This window comes from Balaenoptera physalus (assembly GCF_965194825.1).
Source record: "Balaenoptera physalus genome assembly, chromosome: 2".
Taxonomy (NCBI): domain Eukaryota; kingdom Metazoa; phylum Chordata; class Mammalia; order Artiodactyla; family Balaenopteridae; genus Balaenoptera; species Balaenoptera physalus.
Window position 1 is genome coordinate 166,556,097 of NC_138883.1, and position 19,554 is coordinate 166,575,650.

The window sequence follows — 19,554 nt, forward strand, 5'->3', positions numbered from 1 at the left end:
TAAACACATTCTTCTCAAGTTTCCCAAGCTTCTCTGCACACGGTCATGCATTTTACTCCTCTCTAAAGTTCTCTCATCTCTCTATGGACACATCAATTTACAAACGCTCTCCACATTCTTCTTCTATGGTTTCTCATTTGACTTTTTACTTCTCTGCCTATGTGGGTACATGAATGATATAGGGACATACATTTTGCTAAATATAGTAATATCCATACATCTTTCCCTTCAATATTTTCCAATCTAGGAAATGTTTGTTATTAACTTAACATCAAATATTTTACACATATCAAGTATAATGGTTTTCAGTTACTGGCCTCATTCTTCTAATCTACCAAATCTTATAATTCTTTCAATATATTTTTCAGAACAAAGGAAAGGAAAAAAACCCAGTGCTGGAGGTAATAAAGACCTTCTCAAAAAGCAAGGGGAGCTATCAAAGAAATACTTCTACCTCTGCCCTGCTTGATCACAGAACCACTTTGAGTATTTTCTGCCCACTATGTACTTTAACTTTCTCATTCCTAACAATGTATACGTATCTTTGACAGACATGTGCGATGGAAACACTCTGCTGTCTCAATGTCCTTTAATAGATTTGTCAGATTTATCTATTGGAGTATAAATTCCTAAATGGCTATATTCAGAGTCTGGAGACCTGGGATATAGTCTTAGATGATCGCAATGGGCTATGTGGAATTTTCTTTTTTCTTTTTTTTTAAAAAGCAGTTGTACAATGTTTTCCTCAGGTTTCTTCCAGTCCTAACACGTATGATTACATGGGAGTTACTGTATCTATCAAATTATTTTTGTACACAAACTAGTACACAGAGTGGGTACTTCACTGTCAAGTGTCTATTCATCTTTCAAGACTCAATTCAAGTGGCTCCTCTTTTCAGTTTTCCTTGGTTATCCTAAATAGAGACAATCTTACTTCTCTGAACATCTACAGAAGTCATTGTTTATACTACATATATGAAGCTTATATACCATATTGTGTCCCAATTATTTTAATTCATGTGATATAACCTCTACCTGACTGTAAGGTCCAAGAAACCATATTCATCTCTATAGCCTCTTGTTCTGATACTGTGTTTAATAAATTTTTATTGAACCTGCTAAACTGTTTTTCTAAAAATATAACCAGAAGAAGTTTTATACATCAAATAACTACGATATAACTATTCTCATCTATAATTTTTTTGGGAAAGGGATAGAAAAGAATTTAGGTAAAATAAGTAGGCAACAAGGAATTTTCTTAGGGATCTTAGATACTAAGTAATAAACAGTGAACTTAGGAGCATAAGCTGAACCAGAACTGCCACTTTTTCAAATCCTACTGGATAACCAACATATATGCATGTGAAGTGTAATAAAGGAATGGGTATTTAGAGGAAGAGTGGGAGGAAAACAGTTGAAGATGAAGAGCTGTTGATACGACAAGGACAAAATTTGGGTACCAGTTCTGCTAGTGTGAGGCCATTTGCTGGAAGTCTCTGAATCTCCCACTTTTAGCTTGGATACTCCATCTTATCCAACAGCTGTCTGCTTACACAGAATATCTGCAGCTCAGTTTTAATGAACTTTCCATGAAATTCAAGGGATTCACACACGGAAGTAAAACTCCCTTAACTGATACCTATTTAACTAACTGTATGCTTATATGAGCTGGTTGTATTAGCTCTTAAACCTATTTGTGTCAGTGATACATGTTATTCTAATTATACGATTCAATTAAATATTATATTAAAAAGATGAAAACTGAGTAGAAAATGACAGTTGTTTCTATGAAAACCAAGTGGATGCTTTGGAAAGCTCAATGAAAGAGTTGCTAAAAATGCTGTTAACTAGATGTAAATAAGTCGATGATGAAAGACTGAGTGACGGATATCATACAAATCTCTAAGGCTTACACAACTACATTGCTTCACAAGAGTATGGTTTAACTCTTTAGAGAAATCAACTGGAAATTTGTCCTTAAAGAAACCAAGATGATAGGTATGGTTTACGCAAGAAAAAGGACTCCTACTTAAAAATAAAACAGTGGCCCTGTATCACAAGAGTGGTGAAGAAAATGTTGAAGGTCATGTGTATCATTTTTTTATATTGAGGGCTCTAGAAGGGCTCTTTTATCACCACTGTGCCAGTTACTAATCCAGACTGCTTCGGGTAAAAAGGGCTTCCTCTAGATTTCATAAATACCTTATTTAAGAAGATCTCATAGAAGTGTCACATGAAAATTTCAGTGTTGTAGATAAGGCATATGTATTCACATTACACGATTTTATGAATGATAAATTAATACAAAGGTCAAAGCAGATAAAAAAAAGCAGACAATCTAATCTTAATAGCAACTATTCAGTATTGCTTTGCTGATGCTTATGAAAGTATAAGCTATATGTTTATCAATCTAAAATACTTTCACTATTACAATTTGTATCAGAGTCTACTATATTACATTATTTTGATAGTGAACATGAGAAAAACTTTAAACTTCAAACTGATTCAACAGTTTAAGAAAGTTTCTGAAGAGGCTAAAACGGTTTTATAAAATTCCTTATTTTTGTAAGCTTTCTACAAATTTGTGATGAGGCAAAACAATAACATGTAAATCTAAGCCATCTTAATATATTGATTCTGTTTTTGCAAATTACTCCACGCTAACCAAGAAATATGTTAATTTTACCAAGTAAACTTTGTTTCAAATGACTTAGATTAAAATTACAAAGAAGTGTTTCAGACTGACATTTTATGTGATATTTTATTTATACTGCCTCATGACTATACTTTTAAATTCATCTACATTCTGGTTTGCCTATTGCACAGATTCTAAAGCCGGCAAAAAATAATCATTCTTTAAAAAATATAGGAAATCATGTCCTAAAATATTTTTCTGTCACATCTTCTCATAAATATACCAGTATGATAAATATACTTTCCCCTCTCTCTTATTAACTCTTACATACATAGCATATAAGGATTGTGGATTTTTATTCAAATAAACAACATAAAACTTCAAATAAACAACTTAAAAACAAAAGCTTTTAAGTTACCAAAATACTTCAATTGTCTCTATTAACTATAAACAAAATATATGATTCTGTAAGCAATAACTGTTAAGATAAACTATTTTGACAAAAGAACTGGTAAATAATTTCTCAAAGGCTAGAAAGAAACACACTAGTAATTTTTAGTTCATTTTCCCTTCAAATATAAAATTTTCATTATTAGAGGAAAAAGAGGAACAAAGTACAGAAGTTGGAGTCATTCACTTCCTTACACAATTAGGAAAAACAGCTGTTACATGAAAAAAAGTGAGTAGAATTAAACAAATTATCTGTCTCTCTTGCTCTTTGTATTTTCTGAAATGAAACATTTCCTCCAAAATTACAACTTCAAAGAATCTCAAAATTTGTACACCAAAACTATTATATATTCTTTCAAATATTCTGTTTATGTGTTGGAAATCTTCTAACCAGATACAACAATTAAAATTAGCAAAGCAATAATAGAATATGTGTTGGTATGCTAAATATAAAAAAATAAGAAATTGCCACATAAATATGATACGTACATTCTATTGTTAGAGGAAGACTGACTAGCAACAGAAACTTTGATTACCAGTTTAAGACAAAATATCTTGACTCCTCTTAAAGTTGCAAATAAAATGGAAAGCTATATATATTTTTGCTTAATTATACCAATGCTTATGTAAAGTGTTTTTTTTTTCACACTATATACTTAATTAAATGCTATTAAAATATGGTGACAAGCTATTTGAGCTCTGTTCTTTTTTACTGGATATGCCTTAAATGATAAAATTTTTATTGCTTTTATATCTGTCCTAAAGATAGTATTGCTGCAGCCACATAGCACAGGGAGATCAGCTCGGTGCTTTGTGACCACCTAGAGGGGTGGGATAGGGAGGGTGGGAGGGAGACACAAGAGGGAGGAGATATGAGGATATGTGTATATGTATAGCTGATTCACTTTGTTATAAAGCAGAAACTAACACACCATTGGAAAGCAGTTATACTCCAATAAAGATGTTAAAAAAAATGAAGTAAAAATTATAAAACTGAAACCATAAAAAAAAAATTTATCAGAAAGAAGATGTGACACATATATACAATATTACTCAGCCATAAAGAGAAATGAAATTGAGTTATTTGTAGTGAGGTGGATGGATCTAGAGTCTCTCATACAGAGTGAAGTAAGTCAGAAAGAGAAAAACAAATACCGTATGCTAACACATATATATGGAATCTTAAAAAAAAAAAAAAGGTTCTCATGAACCTAGGGGCAGGACAGGAATAAAGATGCAGACGTAGAGAATGGACTTGAGGACATGGGGATGGGGAAGGGTAATCTGGGACGAAGTGAGAGAGTAGCACTGACATATATACATTACCAAATGTAAAATAGATAACTAGTGGGAAGCAGCTGAATCCCACGGGGAGATCAGCTCGATGCTTTGTGACCACCTAGAGGGCTGGGATAGGGAGGGTGAGAGAGAGATGCAAGAGGGAGGGGATATGGGGATATATGTATACATATAGCTGATTCACTTTGTTATACAGCAGAAACTAACACACCATTGTAAAGCAATTATACTCCAATAAAGATGTTAAAAAAAAAAGATAGTATTGCTTTTTTCCTTTTTTTAGTGTCTTGGAATTCTAAGGTGTTATAAAAGCAGTTTAAGAGATAGTTATAGGAATAGATACCTAAATAAATTTTAGAACTATTCTAAATTAGGTTTATGCTTATACTATTCATTCAATCAGCATTAGGAAGCATCTACTGTATATTCAGCATTCAGATAGCAGGCATAAATTATTTCATGAATAATTAAAGTGAAAGCATCTAATATTATAAGAAAGAGGTACATTTTACCTGGATTAGATGAGGCAATGCTTTTAGTGTAAGGCAAAACCAAATTCCCAGCTTGCAGGGGAGCAAATCATGCCATTGTGGTTTCACCAGTAATCTAAAGGGAAAACAAAAAGCAAAAATATAGAAGCAAAATATAGAAAGAAAGCTGACAGACAAAATATTTTTATAATAATCATGAATTCTGTTTTGAATGGCTATTTCAACAAAGGAGGAAGTTTTTCAATGAAATATTTATGACAGTTATCACTTAATCTGACATATTTTATCATAAAATATATTAGTACAACAAATGCAATTATGTATAATAAGTAAGAGAATCTAGGCTAAGATTTTGGGGAAGGGGACTTGTAATCAAGTTATAAAGATAAAGAAACAAAAGCCCTGTTTCTAACCTGGACTTTTCATCAGTTTGGCAAAATGAATTCTTAGACCTTATGATTACTTCAGCGGTAAAAGACTAAACATCATCAGAGTGTCCCCAAGTGCTGACAAGCAGATAGGAAGACTGTAGCATAAACAAACCAATACATAAAAATTAATGTCATTTGCAGTTCGCTGAAGCATTACTCACTGATGTCATCAGAACAGAAGACAGGCAGAATAGTCTCTGATCTCCATCTCACATTGATCCAGTTCCTGCCCTGCTGTGTGAACTATTTAAACCCTTTATTTCTTCCTATGAATCAATAGAAGAAATGGTGGTATCTCTTTGAGTGTGCTGCATATCACTGTCTCTCTACATACTGTCACTCCTGAGCTAAACTCTACAGTGATAGACTCTTCTAGTAATACTCTGTTTCTAAAGTTCAGTACAAAATTTTCAAACAACAAGAATTCAGGGGTTTAATTATTTAAGTATATATGAACACTTTACAAAGGGAAAAACCTGTAGAACTTTTGCTTAAGATTAGAATGTGTTTCATAAACTATGGCACATTATTAGTCTTTTATAAACTGAATACAGATGTAAATGTTAGCATATCTGAAATGGATATACATATGAAGTTGAATCACGTTAAAGACATATTTTAAAACAATTTTGAATTATAAAATGTTTTTATATGCTCCCACCTTTCATTTTTTTCTGAAGCACCAAGTTTTGATACATCCACAGTCTTCCCGCCTGTCTTTTTTTTCTTTTCTCTCTTTTTTCTACTAAGCAGTTCATCCTTAATGTGGAAAAAATTATGGTTACAGGTTATCATTAACATGTACTCTTCAAATGTTATCAAGAGTCTTCTGTGAAGGGTAAACATTATAGAAGAACATTTATGCAAATGTATGTAGGGTCCAACATGATTAAGTAAAATCATCAATCTTTAACAATAACTGTTGCCATGGTAACCAGTCCTTAAACACACATGAAGTTCAGCACTGTCAGTCATGTGTATCTCCATAGCAATCAAAGTTTTCTAAGAAGAGAAGGCATTCAACTTACTTTTTCTCATTCATCCAACTTTAATAATGTCACTTCAAAAAGAATGAGTAAACAGATGCTAATTCATGAATACTGATAAATATGTTTATCTTTAGCATATAAATAAAAGCCCATAGCAGAATATACTATGTAGTAGTATATTAGGCTAAGAAAAATGTAATATTTTTTTAACCAACTGATCTCTGAAATTATAAATTTATACTCATTTCAAGTTTTACTGAGTTAAAAGCTTTTAAAATAATCATTCTTTATATAAGGGCCTGTGACACAAAAATTTCTAAAATCATTTTACTTAAAAAATATGTACATCTGGAAGGTGACAATTAAGAAAACATAGCTCTACCTTCTAATTTTCAGCTAGATATTTGAGCCTTCACAAAATTTTGTAACAAACTCAAATGCCACATTTTTAAAAAGAAACATATTTTCTTCTTATGTCATGGATTCTTGAAATAGAAACATATCAAATATTAAATGCTGAGTACAAAAAATATTAGAATAAGGAGTATATACAGAAAAGTTGAAATTTTTATCAGTTGAAAAAATAAATGTCTGAAATTCCATGTAAAATTAAGGAGGCTAGATCATTTGATTTATTACCAATACTTACCAGTTGTTTTTCCAGGTAGATTGACCAAACCACAGCATAATGACCCACTGTGAGAATAATGAACAAAAGTAATGCCAGCTCAGCATTGCTCATTTTTCTCACCCGCCTGTAGTAGAATACAGGCTGTCGCCAATCTGGAAGTCCATTGATCAGAATATCATCATACCTACAGCAGCAAATATAACAGTTTTTCATAGGGAGTTTAAAATAAAAACAAAAAACTTCATTTGTACTTATATGTAAAAAGAGGAAAGAGAAAAGAATTTCTCCAGAAGAGATAACATTTATATAGATTATCGGCATTACAATGGCCTATAAATCAAAACATTGTATCCAATCACAGACAGCCTTCAAAAAGGCACACAGAGATCTGCTGTGGATCCCAGACCCTGTGTGTTTAAACCCCAGTGATGTGACTCCTGTAACGGCAGCTAGGCTGAAGGAGCCACAGAGGCTACCTCCCCACTGCAGGCTGCAGAGGGGCCCCGCCATGAAAGTCAGCAACAAGAGGAAGGCTCTCAGTGGGAGAAAATCAAGATAAGAGCTCTATCTGCTACCATGAATTATATATTAATGGAATCAAAATCAGGATAAATTTTCTAGTCAGTGCTTTTATTTCCACCCCTTGCCAAGGGTTCAAGGTTGAAATATTTATCATTTTATCAAAGCTTCTTAATGACATAAAGAGCCTATAAAATGAGCACTTTTTAATTTTATGTTGGTCACATTCCTTTAGAGAATAAAAAATTCCCAAATTAGGAGATGTGGAAACAACCAATTTCTTGATAAAACTGTTTATTTGTAAACATTTAAGTGGCAATTTCCTCATTTTTTGGCTTTGCTGAAAGGGAAGAACATAACAAATAACAGCTTTCCTAGTAATGCATTTTAAATCTGCTTTCTTTAGAATGAAATTTCAACTGAATTTAAATTTACCCGTCAGACAGTTATTGAGGCAAATATTTTTAAGGTTAAAAATCAGGAATAACATTTATGATTGTAAAACTCAAAATGGTCACACACAAACAATGTTCAAAACACACAACCTGTTAATCTTAGTTCAACACAACTCATTAAATATTCTAATCACACTATTTCCAGAATTAAATCTTCACTGAAAGGCCTAATTTGGTGCAACACATTGACCAAAATATTTTAATTAAAAATATTCTGAGTTAGTCGCAGGCCTAATTACAGGAATAGAAATAGGGCCTATATTGTCAGGCAGGTCAGTAGAACTCAGTAGTAGGTTTTTCTCAAGTAAATTGACCGATCTAGGAATAATAGCGCAGCTGCTAAACTGCCAGTCTTGACATGTAAATCAATTTAAATGCAACAACTGCAGTAGCTACTTTGATAGTTATTAAATTGATACCTTGGAGATATGCTTAAAAAAATAAAGCAGAGGATTTATTACAGGCAACTTCTTTTTTCGGTACAAAAAATATTGGTTATAAATTCGAAATATATTTTATCAGGCTATCTAGAAAACGTGACTTTTAGGATCAACTTAGATTATTAATAATAATGGCAGATCAGAATAACCAATATTCAAAGCAAAGGACATTAGTGGTACTAAACTCTTAAAGGCAGGCAAACTGTGTAGTATACAAGAATCTGCTAATTAAAATATGGTTGTGCAGTAGCTGGGCCAAAGTTTGATGTTAAATATTCTTTTTCAATATTTACATAGCAATTCTTGAACACTAATATCAAGACATAATAACACGATTTCATCAAAAGTTATCATTCCTGTCCTCGAAAATTTATCTTTAAATCTATTTCTGTAAAAACTGACTCATTTTAGATAAGAAATGGATTGGCAAAAAGGTTTCAAGTGGTATAATGCAAGATTACAACATTTGAATGAAGTCCAATGAATGAAGTGCTGAATTTATTCTGAATCTACATTCTACTTCAGATTTGTTGAGGAAAAAAGGTGGAATATAAAAATAATTATTTTCAGCTAATCTCTCCCATGAAATAACTTCAAGTAAAAAGTGTGGCTATTAATAAAGAACATCTAAGAAAGTGGCAACAATTCCCTAGAGCATTGCTAAGTGTTAAATTTGTTTTAGATCTAAACTGTACTGGAAGAAAACCCAGCTGAGCTCATAGCTGCGAATCTCGTATCAAATATTTTATCACCATCATCTTTGAAATGCTATGTGTCTGTTAATAGCTACTATTTTCTACCCCACATATAAATTGTTAGTGCACAGCTAAATTCAAGATAGCAAAACCTTATGCACTGAACACATTAAACAAAACTAGATATTTACTAGGCTACGTCTGCCACTCTGAACAACAGTCTCCAAGGATTAAGCTTAGAATCAATGCTCTATTGATTTTACTATCAATGAACATTATGGCTCACACGACTGGCCATTTTAAGGGAAGATAGCTTCTATTATAGTTCACTTTTTAGAATATATGCTGTTAAAAGATAAATCACTGCTTTCCTGAAACACTGAAAAAATAAAGATATTTCTTAAAATATACACAGACATTATATTCATAAGTTATTTAAGAAAAAAATGTTGTTGACAACACATAAAATTTAAAACATCACTGTTATGCCTTTTCTATATTTAACACATAACACTGTTAAAATAATTAAGCTCATACAAACTGCTCTTAACAATTTGTTAAAATCAGATTAAGAATGTACACATGTATGAATATTATAAGAAAATACAAAAGTAAATCTCTATGATGAAAATATCACTAATATAAAAAATCATATGGATTAATTAGAAATTAAAACAATGATCAATTCTACATATGGCCTAATACATGTTTACATCATTTGATTTTCTTAAAATGCACATGATGAACATAATAATGGTTACATAATTATGTGAGTTCCATTCTATAGTCTGCAATTCATCAAATATTTTTAGCCTAATACAAACATTGGAAAGTAAATCTAAAAATGTTTAAATTACCAGAAGAAAAAAAAGTATGTAAATTAAAAATATTATTAGCATGCTTTGAAGAATAAAACAGTAACTATGAAATTAAAATAGAAAACATGTATATTATGAAAATGAATATTGAAATAATTCTAGCATTTGCCTAAATTGTGAATCTCCCATTGTAAAAAGTTAGAATTTTTAGCTTAAAAGAGTAACAACAACATCTATTTAGGTCACATATTGAAACTTAAGAATAAAAATTAATTGTACAAAGATCATAAACAGGAAAGAAGCTTAAATTAATTGATCTTACTCTCCTTTATAAAATGTACATATGTGCCAAAAACTGTGGTACACAGCACTTTATAGATTGTATATAATACGTGTCTTATAATATCTCCTAATTAGGGAAGGTACTTAGAAAGATTTCTTATTCTCAGGTTAATGTTTATTTTTATTCAAACACACCTGTAATCAAATTTACAATAAGGAGGTAATGGATTTGTAAAAGTTTCGCAGATTAAAGCTGAGAAAACTATACTTTTCACTGGATTTGTAAATAAAATGTGACTTTACTTAGTAAACTAAAAAAATACATTGAACTTTTACAAATATAGTACCATAAAATAGACAAAAAAATTTTAAGTTGCACAAGAGGGTTAGCAAAAGAATACTGGTAAAATTTTAAAATAGATTTTAAACAAAAGTAAATATACTAATATTACTAAAGCACAATCTAGTGTATATATGTAGTGATCAGGATCTACTCAGTACTTTATTCCAGCTAACACTCAGGGCACTTGGATAGAAATTCATGTCAGAACATAGCTGAGCTGCTATTTCCTAAAATAAGCAAGTTACCTAAGGAGTTCAGAAGACTTCTATATTAATCTCCCCTACACGAACCAGGAAAACTTTTTTCACGCTATAGTCTATGCCTTTGGGAGGAAAAAAAAGCTTAAAAGTTTATTCACAATTATACTCCTAAGAATCTACCTGAGAGAAATGAAAAATATCCATTCACACAGACTTGTGTGTGATAATTCACAGCAGCGTTGTTCATCATAGCCAAAAAGTGGAGACGACCTCACTGTCTATCAGTTGGTGAATGGATAAACAAAAGTGGAATGTGGAATACTACTCAGCAATAAAAAAGAATGAACTACTGGTATATGCTACAATATGGATGCACCTCAAAAACATTTTGATAATAGAAAGAAGTCAGATGCAAAAGACTACATATTAGATGATTTCATTAATATGAAGTGTCCAGAAAAAACCACATTTATAGACACATGAAGAAGATCAGTGATTGCCTGGGGCTGGGATCAGAATGGGAAACGCCTGCAAATGGACTTGAGGGAATGTTTTGAGGTGACAGAAATGGTCTAACACTGGTTGTGGTTTGCACAACTCTGTAACTTTACTGAAAATCATGGAATTGTACACTTAAAATAGGTATTTTTACTAAAAATCATGGAATTGTACACTTAAAATAGGTAACTTTTATGGTATGCAAATTATACCTAAATAAGGCTGTTTAAAAAAATAAAATTTGCCTATTCCTTAAAAAAAAAAAAAGTTACCCAGTTTGTTACTTTATCTATTTCAATGCTATTCCCTTTTCTACCAAAAATTTTAAAATGCACCTGATTTCAGTGAAAATACAATTATTTGTAAGGGAACTAAATAGATTAAAATGTCTATGACAATTTTCCAAATTACAAATTCCTGGAAGGTTACACATTACTTATTTAATGAATATTTATAATAAATAATTGTGATACCAAAGAGCATTTTTAAATATCAGTATAAGACAATCTTCTTTCAGAAGATAAAACAAGGAATTATAAACATTAGATAATTGTCTGTAGAGGTGCATTTCTCCTATATGTTTAAATACTCATAGGTCACCCGGCCTCAGGCGCAAGCTTTAGAGGAATGATTCTCAGCTTGATTAGCTAAGACTTTTGCCTCAAGGAAAACCAGTTACCAAAGAGTTACTTGTGCCTCAAGGGGTATAAATACTACAGCTGTTTGTGTAACTGTCAGATCCATTTTTTTCTACTAACACTCTACAATAAATGCAAAGGGAACTAATCCTAAAAAGAAAATGTTAGATGAGTCTATGTTAATGAAGAAACAATTATTACATGAGAAGTGATTTGTTCTGAAAAGATATAAATAATTTCAGTAATTGGAAGAAATTGTTACAAAGTTTACTGACTTTTAAAATAACAACAAACAAAAAGGCAAAATCTGATGCCAAAGATGTAGAGAGACTAAATAAAGCTATCTTTACAGACACGTTCTTGATGTGTGAAACAAAACTAGGGGCTCAGTGAGAGAAACCAACTAGAAAATATGCACAGAATGACCAACACTTCTTTCAACACACTGGTAGGACTCTTTCAACACTGTGGATTATCTCAAACCAGAGGAATGTCTGCTATGGTATCTGGACCAATGCCAGCCCCTTATTATAAAGCAAAGAACTCTTCAAGAGAATATCCTGAGTCCTTGCTTTGCAATCTGACAAACTGAGGTATTCAAATTAAAGAGTTAAGATGAGAACCAAGAGTGGTAGCTGACATTGTAGGATACAGAATAATTCCAGGTAATACATTTGAAGAAAGATTCAGAAGGTCACATTGCATACTTTTTTGGATTGTCTTTAAGATATATTAGCCCTCCATAGAGAGATACAGATATTTAGGCTGGCTTTAGCCTAAAATCTCAAATACCTACTTTTTTTCTTTAAAGGTACTCTTACTGTAAAGCACTATTTTCAAACTACAGATTGTAGCTCACTAGTATCTCCTGAAATCAACTTAGTGGACCACAATCAGCATTGTTTTTAAAAAGAAAGAAGACTGATCTAGACTAGCCTAGAATAGAAAACATCTGTCTGTTTCACACACAATAAGAAGTGTTTTGTCAAATTTTTGTTTCAGTTGTGTCTCTGTGTGTGTGTGTGTGTGTGTGTGTGTGTGTGTGTGTGTGTGTGTCCTGAGGCATGACGCAAAATATATTTCTTACCGTGAGTCTGACTTAAAAAAACTCTGAAACCGGTCACAGTAGTGTCTACCTTCCACACATTCGGAAGAACAGAGGAAGGGGGTCTCTCTGCAATCTCCTCTTAAGTCACTAGCATATAAACCACTGTATAAATACATTACTACTCTGCTGAAAGAGGCCCAGAGAAGTCTCAGAGTGAGGTAGCTGCCTCTTCTCTGACGTTCGACCCTAAACACAGAATCACTGGAGCAGAGGAAGGGAAGGGATGGAGGCCAAAGAAATAGGAGAAAGAAGCAAATATTTTTCTTCTACTCCTATCTTCTACAGACTTATACAAGTCTGTTCTCTCACTCACAAATTGGCTTTATTATTTTGAGGATGAGGAAACACCAAGAAATGGTAATAACTTGAATATCACTAATCGCCTAATTGCAAAACATTTAAGAAATAGAGGGGGGGAAAAAAGCCCCCCAAGCGCAGATAGGAGCAATTACTCATATATCAAAAATGAATAGGCATTTGTTTGAAGTCAAGTGGAATTTTATTTCCCAGAGCATAGATACTCACGTTAAAAATATTAGCTAATGAAGCCATGATCCTGAAGCCTATAAGTACTGAATCAACCTAGTGAATATTTTCAATAGAAATTAACTCTCCTATAAACATACATTTTAAAAACAATGCACATCTTGAAAGCAACGAAAATAAAATACTAACATAATAAAATGTTTAACGAGACAATTCTCTCCTTTATAAACTGAGACATCAAAGTATAACATCTTAATTCAAAAGCAGATGAACACTCACCTCTGCCTTCGTTCATCATCCTTTAAAACTTCATAAATGGCCACCAACTAAAACAGAAGCATTACTTTAAAAATAATCTCAACTATAGGAAATCACGTAGGGAGACGAACACACTATAATTCACATGCAAAAACCCCACGCACTCATATATACAATGAACAGATAAAATCTTAATTATAAGTAACATTTTACGGTTTTGGTAGCACCTTAAGAGGTTAAAAAAGGCTTGATACCAAAATAAATCTTTTTGAAAGACGCAAAACTAATAATTATCTTAACATGTGATTTTTAAAAGCAAAAACTGTAATTTAGACAAGAAAATTATGACAATTATGACCCCCAAGAATTTAGAGATTCTAATATAAAAAAATGTTGGTAAAAGCATATTTTGTAAAAAAAACTGAATAAATACGTATACATTATATTTCTAAACTACAATCTCATTTTAAATGGAAATATTCTACGTGTAGGTTACTGTTTCTACCATAAACATTTATTTATAAATTATCACAAAAATACATATACAATAACAGCATATTTCACTTACTTGTCTAAACTGAGTTTCTGCATTTTCATCTTTATTCTTGTCTGGATGCAAAGTTAGTGAAAGCTTACGATATGCTTTTCTAATGTCTGCAGATGAAGCATCCTGGGGGGGTGGGGGGAGGGGGAAAACACAAAGCAAACTTTGTCAGTAAAAGAAATTCCCAGAACCTTGTTAAGATCTGAGAAGACAGCCAACCAAGTGCAGGACCCCAGGCAATGTAATTTGAGCAATCAGTCTAACAACCAGGCTATGCAACTAGCCTGACCCACATGACTGAACAATTATTCAATCTAATTTGGCTCTCCTCTTAACTTTTCATTACCATACATTCATTTAAAGAAGACAGTATTTGGCAAAACTTTTCAAACACTTGCCTTCCTAAAATTAACCAATAAATCTTTTTCAGTAATTAAGAGATCAAAAAGAAACAAATTAAAAATTAATACATCCGTGTGCCTTCAAGGAAGGTCTTTATTTATCTGAGAATCCTAAAGCCAATGTCTGAAGCCCAGGCTTACCATATGTGGTTCCTTCATTGCTATTTATATTGAACTTACCATGAAGCAACAACCTATGGAATCTCAATTTCACATGTCAAAAAGTATGCCTATTTGAAGGCAGTTAACTGTGCATTTACCCAAAATAATTATAATTAGAAATAGTTATGTATATTGTCATTAACTTTTTTTTTAGTACTTTATAAGTTATTTTCAATGCTGTCCAGTTTCCATAGTCTGATTTGCAGAAATAAATTTGCCCACTATTTATGTATTACTAACATAGTTTAAATATATTTTAAAAGGTCATGATAGTTGAGGAATACTTTGGATTAAGTTGATATTAAAATTGAACTTTATGTAATCCTGTGTGTACATGTAAACTCAGAGAACATCATTTTACATGGCCAGTAAAAAATACATGACAATAACAAAGAACACACTGTTAAGTTGGGTATAAAACTTGATCTCCACTAAATTTAAAAGTTATTGCAAAAACTAACATTCATAGTGGGGCAAAATGAGGATAAAGTTGCTTATTAAATTGTATCTTGTTTTTTAGCTGAGTATTTGTTCAATTAATTCCTAAAACTGATTTACTAAAAAGTTCAAATGACTAAAAAAACAAAACATAACAAAAGTCTGTGTACCTGGGACTAAATAGCTGTTAAAGAAACAGAGATGGAAAGAGGCAAAGTGAGACTACAATTAGTCTGCCAAGCTCTCTTTTATAAACCAATACTTTCATTACCAATTTTCTGGGGCTTATTGCTCCAGGCAATCACTCTACTTTAAAGTTTCAACTTAGGTGTGAATATTTTTCTGACTTGTGGAGGGCTGAGGAGCTATAAAATTAGTAGAGTAAGTTTCGCAGGTAATATGGTTATAATTTCCATTCTCATTTGCTCAATGGAATTGATGTGTTCCTTATACTTAAATGATAGGTAGCATGTAGCAGAAAAGGATGATTATTTACTGAAACTCTGTGATGGAGATTTTGTTGAGCAAAGAGGTCAAGTGTGAAATGAATTCTCATTCTCTAATTGGGACTTTAATTTTAGATTTTATTAAATTGGGACTCTATCACAGAGAAATTCCAAAAGTAGATTTCTTACAAAATAAGAGTGTATGAATTTGCTTATGTTACAAAATTAATACATGCTCATTATGGAACATCTATGACTTACATAACAGTCACCTAAGACATTTCCCTCCTTCCAGTCTTGGCAAGCTGACCCCAATCCTCCGTTTTTCTGCCGCAGTATATACCGTAAGGGTAAATGTGGCCAGATGGCTCTCCTATTTCAAACCCTTCAGTAATGCCCAAGAACCTTCATCATCTGTCTTTTCCAGTCTTTTTAGCTTTATATCCCACTATCTTGGTCCATCCTCCTTGTCCCCCAAACCATCACACGATACGATGCTGTTCTCCAACTTTATGTTTTTGTTTTGCATCCAGCTGTAGATACAGACAGTTCTCTCCTGACTTAGGAATGGGCCTCGCAGGCTACACAGAAATACTGCCTGACTATTTTCCTCTTGAGAATCTGCCCAGTATGTTTATTTCACTAATAAGTGGAAAGAACTTATTAGTTTCATGCTAAGTGGACAGAACTGAAAAACTCAGAGGTTTCCCTATCTAAAAGACATGCTCTAGACAAGTTGCACCTCAAACTAGCTTATGTATGTATTAAATTTTAGTTAATTACTTAATGAATCTTAACTTATTTTATCCTCATAAGAAAGCTATAAGATAAGCATAGTTGTTAGCAGGCCCATTTTACTGATGAGGTAAGTGAGGCAAAAAGAAGTAATTTGCTCAAGTTCATACTACTGGCAAATAGAGGAAAACAGAATTCAAACCCAGAAAATATTGCATCAGAATCATAGCTCTCTATGTGGATTCTTTAGATTCAGTTAGTAGATTTCATCTGAGCCACTTCACAAGGGCTAAAAGCTTTTGGGAAGGCAGTGAGAACAACTGCTACAATCCTACTGAGCTGATAAACTATGTGGAAAACATCCACACAACTACAATGGAATATGGTCAACTGCAGTTTTAAAGGTAAAGATCCTGATATATGTTGGCTTTTACGGCACATTTTACATCGTATTTCTACTAGAGACCTGAATGTTAGAACATTCATCTCACATACACAGTGAATTAGACGTTTTATCTCTCTGGCTTTCAGAGAAAAAATTTTGATAGGACTATGGGTGAACTGGCCATCTTTAACACTGTTGACATCAGGAGATCTACAGGGTTCAACTGCCAGGATTCTTTTCCTTCTAAATGCGATACGGTTTTTTGGCAAGCTGGACATGAATTATCATAATACTTGGATGACCCCTGTAAAGAAGAGCTATACACGGTCATTCGTTTTGTTTTTTTTTGGGGGGGGGGCTGTGCCACACAGCATGCGGGATCTTAGTTCCCTGACCAGGGATCGAACCTGTGCCCCCTGCATTGGAAGTGCAGAGTCTTAACCACTGGACCACCAGGGAAGTCCCTGGTCATTCTTTATTAAAAAACAAAAAACAAAAAACACAACAACAACCTATGAAAATAATATGTTTGTCAAAATTGAAAAAAATGTGATGAGACATCAATGAAAGTGGCAGAGTAGGGAACTCCAAGGGCCCGTCCCTGAAGAGAAACAGCAAATAACCTGGCAAAACCTGTCAGAATCAACTTTATCTGAACTCTTCAAACTAGTCAAAGGATTCCAGCAATCAGTCAAGCACTTAGTCAAGCAAAAGGTAGCTAATTTGCAGTAAGCGTCCTGAAGATGCCAATCTGAGTTACTGGTGTGGGTTCCTAGTGTTAGAGTAAGCAAAGTGGACTTTGTCCTCCAAGAACTGTGGCTGCTTGTTCTGGCCTGTCTTTTGGTTCCCTGACAGACTGTGTAAAGGGCTTACCTTTATTTCACCAAGCTCAGATCTCTCCCAGTGCAGAGAGGCAACTGTTCAGGACATTTGTCAAAAACATTTAACGGCAAATTTATTAGCAGGTGCCAAATGAGGCAAGGGATGGCAGCTGGGGTAAACAATAGACACATCAAAAAGCTTAGGAGGAAAAACTGGAAAGTGAGATGCTTTGGGGAATATGGGATTTGAAATGCTCCCACCAGAAGACCCACATGTGTGTGCCCAAGGCGGAGTAGCTGCTCAAAAACACCTGAGACGGCCCTAAATTCTCACTTCTGGCTGAGCTTTAGGCTGTATACAAGCAGCAGATGAAGTCTAAGGGTGAGTTGTAAACTGCCTAGCTGAGTGTTGAAGGCATGCCCCAACATATACACAGGACCCACTGCCAAAGATTTTGAGGTTTTTTTGTTTGTTTGTTTGTTTCTGGTCCCAAACCTTTAAGGAAATCTCTGTTGAATCATTAGCTGACCCCTAAGCTAATCAAACAGATGTCAGTGGCCACACATGGCAAAGAATATACACTTTACAAAATTAGTTCAGAAAAATCACTAGACAAACAAACAACACCAACCACAGGCAGAAAAAAACAAACAAACAAACAAAACCCTGATGAGGTAAAATAATCTAATTACCACATTATATATTCAAAATGTCCAGTACTCATTAAAAATTATGAAGGATGCAAAGAAACAAGAAAGTATGGCCCACACACACAGAAAAAAGAAATTAACAGAAATTGTCCCTGATGAAGACCAGACACTGGATTTACTGGAGAAAGATTTTAGGTCAACTGTTTTAAATATGCTCAAGAGCATGTACAAAGAACTAATAGAAAGAACAAGAATGATGTCTCACCAAATTGAGAATATCAACAGAGACATAAAATTTTAAAAGGAACCAAAGAAAACTTCTGGACTTGAAAAATACAATAACTGAAATTTAAAAAATCACTAGAGGGGCTCAAAAGCAGATTTGAGCAGGTAGAAGAAAAACATCTATGAACTTGAAGATAGGTCAATGAGAGTTTCCAATAAGAGGAGCAAAAAGAAGAAAAAAAAATGAAGAAAAATGAACAGAGCCTAAGAGATCTGTGGGACACCACCAAGTATACCAACATACATTTAATAAGAGTCCAAGAGGGAGAATAGAGAAAAGGGCAAAAAAAAAAAAAAAAAAAAGACTGAAAACTTCTAAAATTTGATAAAAGACATGAATATACACATCCAAGAAATCTCAACAAATCCTAAGTAGGGTAAACACAAAGAAATCCACACCTAGAAACATTCCACTCAAACTGTTCAAAGACAGAGAATCCTGAGAACAGCAGAGTGATCATTATGTACAAGGAATTCTCAAAAACATTAACAGCTAATTTCTCATCAGAAACCATGGTGGCCAGAAGTTAATGGAATGACATATTCAAAGTGCTTTAAAAAATCTGTGAAGCAAGAATTCTATATCCAGCAAAGCTATTCCTCAAAAAAGAAAGAGAAATTAAGATATTCCAATTAAACAAAAGATAAGAATTCATTTCTAGTAGACTTGCTCTACAAAAAGTGCTGCAGACAGTCCTTCAGGCTGAAAGAAAAAAATACCAGGGAGTAACTCAATTCATACAAAGAAATAAAGAACACTGATAAAGATAACTATATAGATAAATATAAAAGTCAATATTCATGTATTTCTAGTTAGTAACTCCAATTTTTTATGATTTAAAAGACAACTATTAAAGCAATAATAATAAATGTCTTAAATGTCTTAAATAATAAATGTCTATGTCTCAAATAAAATGATAATATAGATCTATGTCTATGTGCATACATGTATAAAGATGTAATCTGTGACAATAACTACATAAGGAAGGGGAACACAGCTATACAGGAGCCAAATTTTTT

General features: G+C 33.0%; 1 protein-coding gene across 1 annotated transcript in view; it reads right to left on the bottom strand.

Moving 5' to 3' along the window:
• DNAJC1 (DnaJ heat shock protein family (Hsp40) member C1) overlaps positions 1 to 19,554 on the bottom strand; it is a 194,577-nt gene that overhangs the window by 107,621 nt on the left and 67,402 nt on the right. Inside the window, exons 2-6 of the mRNA XM_082449735.1 lie at positions 14,235 to 14,336; positions 13,688 to 13,734; positions 6,945 to 7,110; positions 5,968 to 6,065; positions 4,897 to 4,990 (exon numbers count right to left, since the gene is read on the bottom strand). Coding sequence (XP_082305861.1) covers positions 4,897 to 4,990; positions 5,968 to 6,065; positions 6,945 to 7,110; positions 13,688 to 13,734; positions 14,235 to 14,336 — 507 coding nt within the window. The remainder of the gene's footprint in view (positions 1 to 4,896; positions 4,991 to 5,967; positions 6,066 to 6,944; positions 7,111 to 13,687; positions 13,735 to 14,234; positions 14,337 to 19,554) is intronic.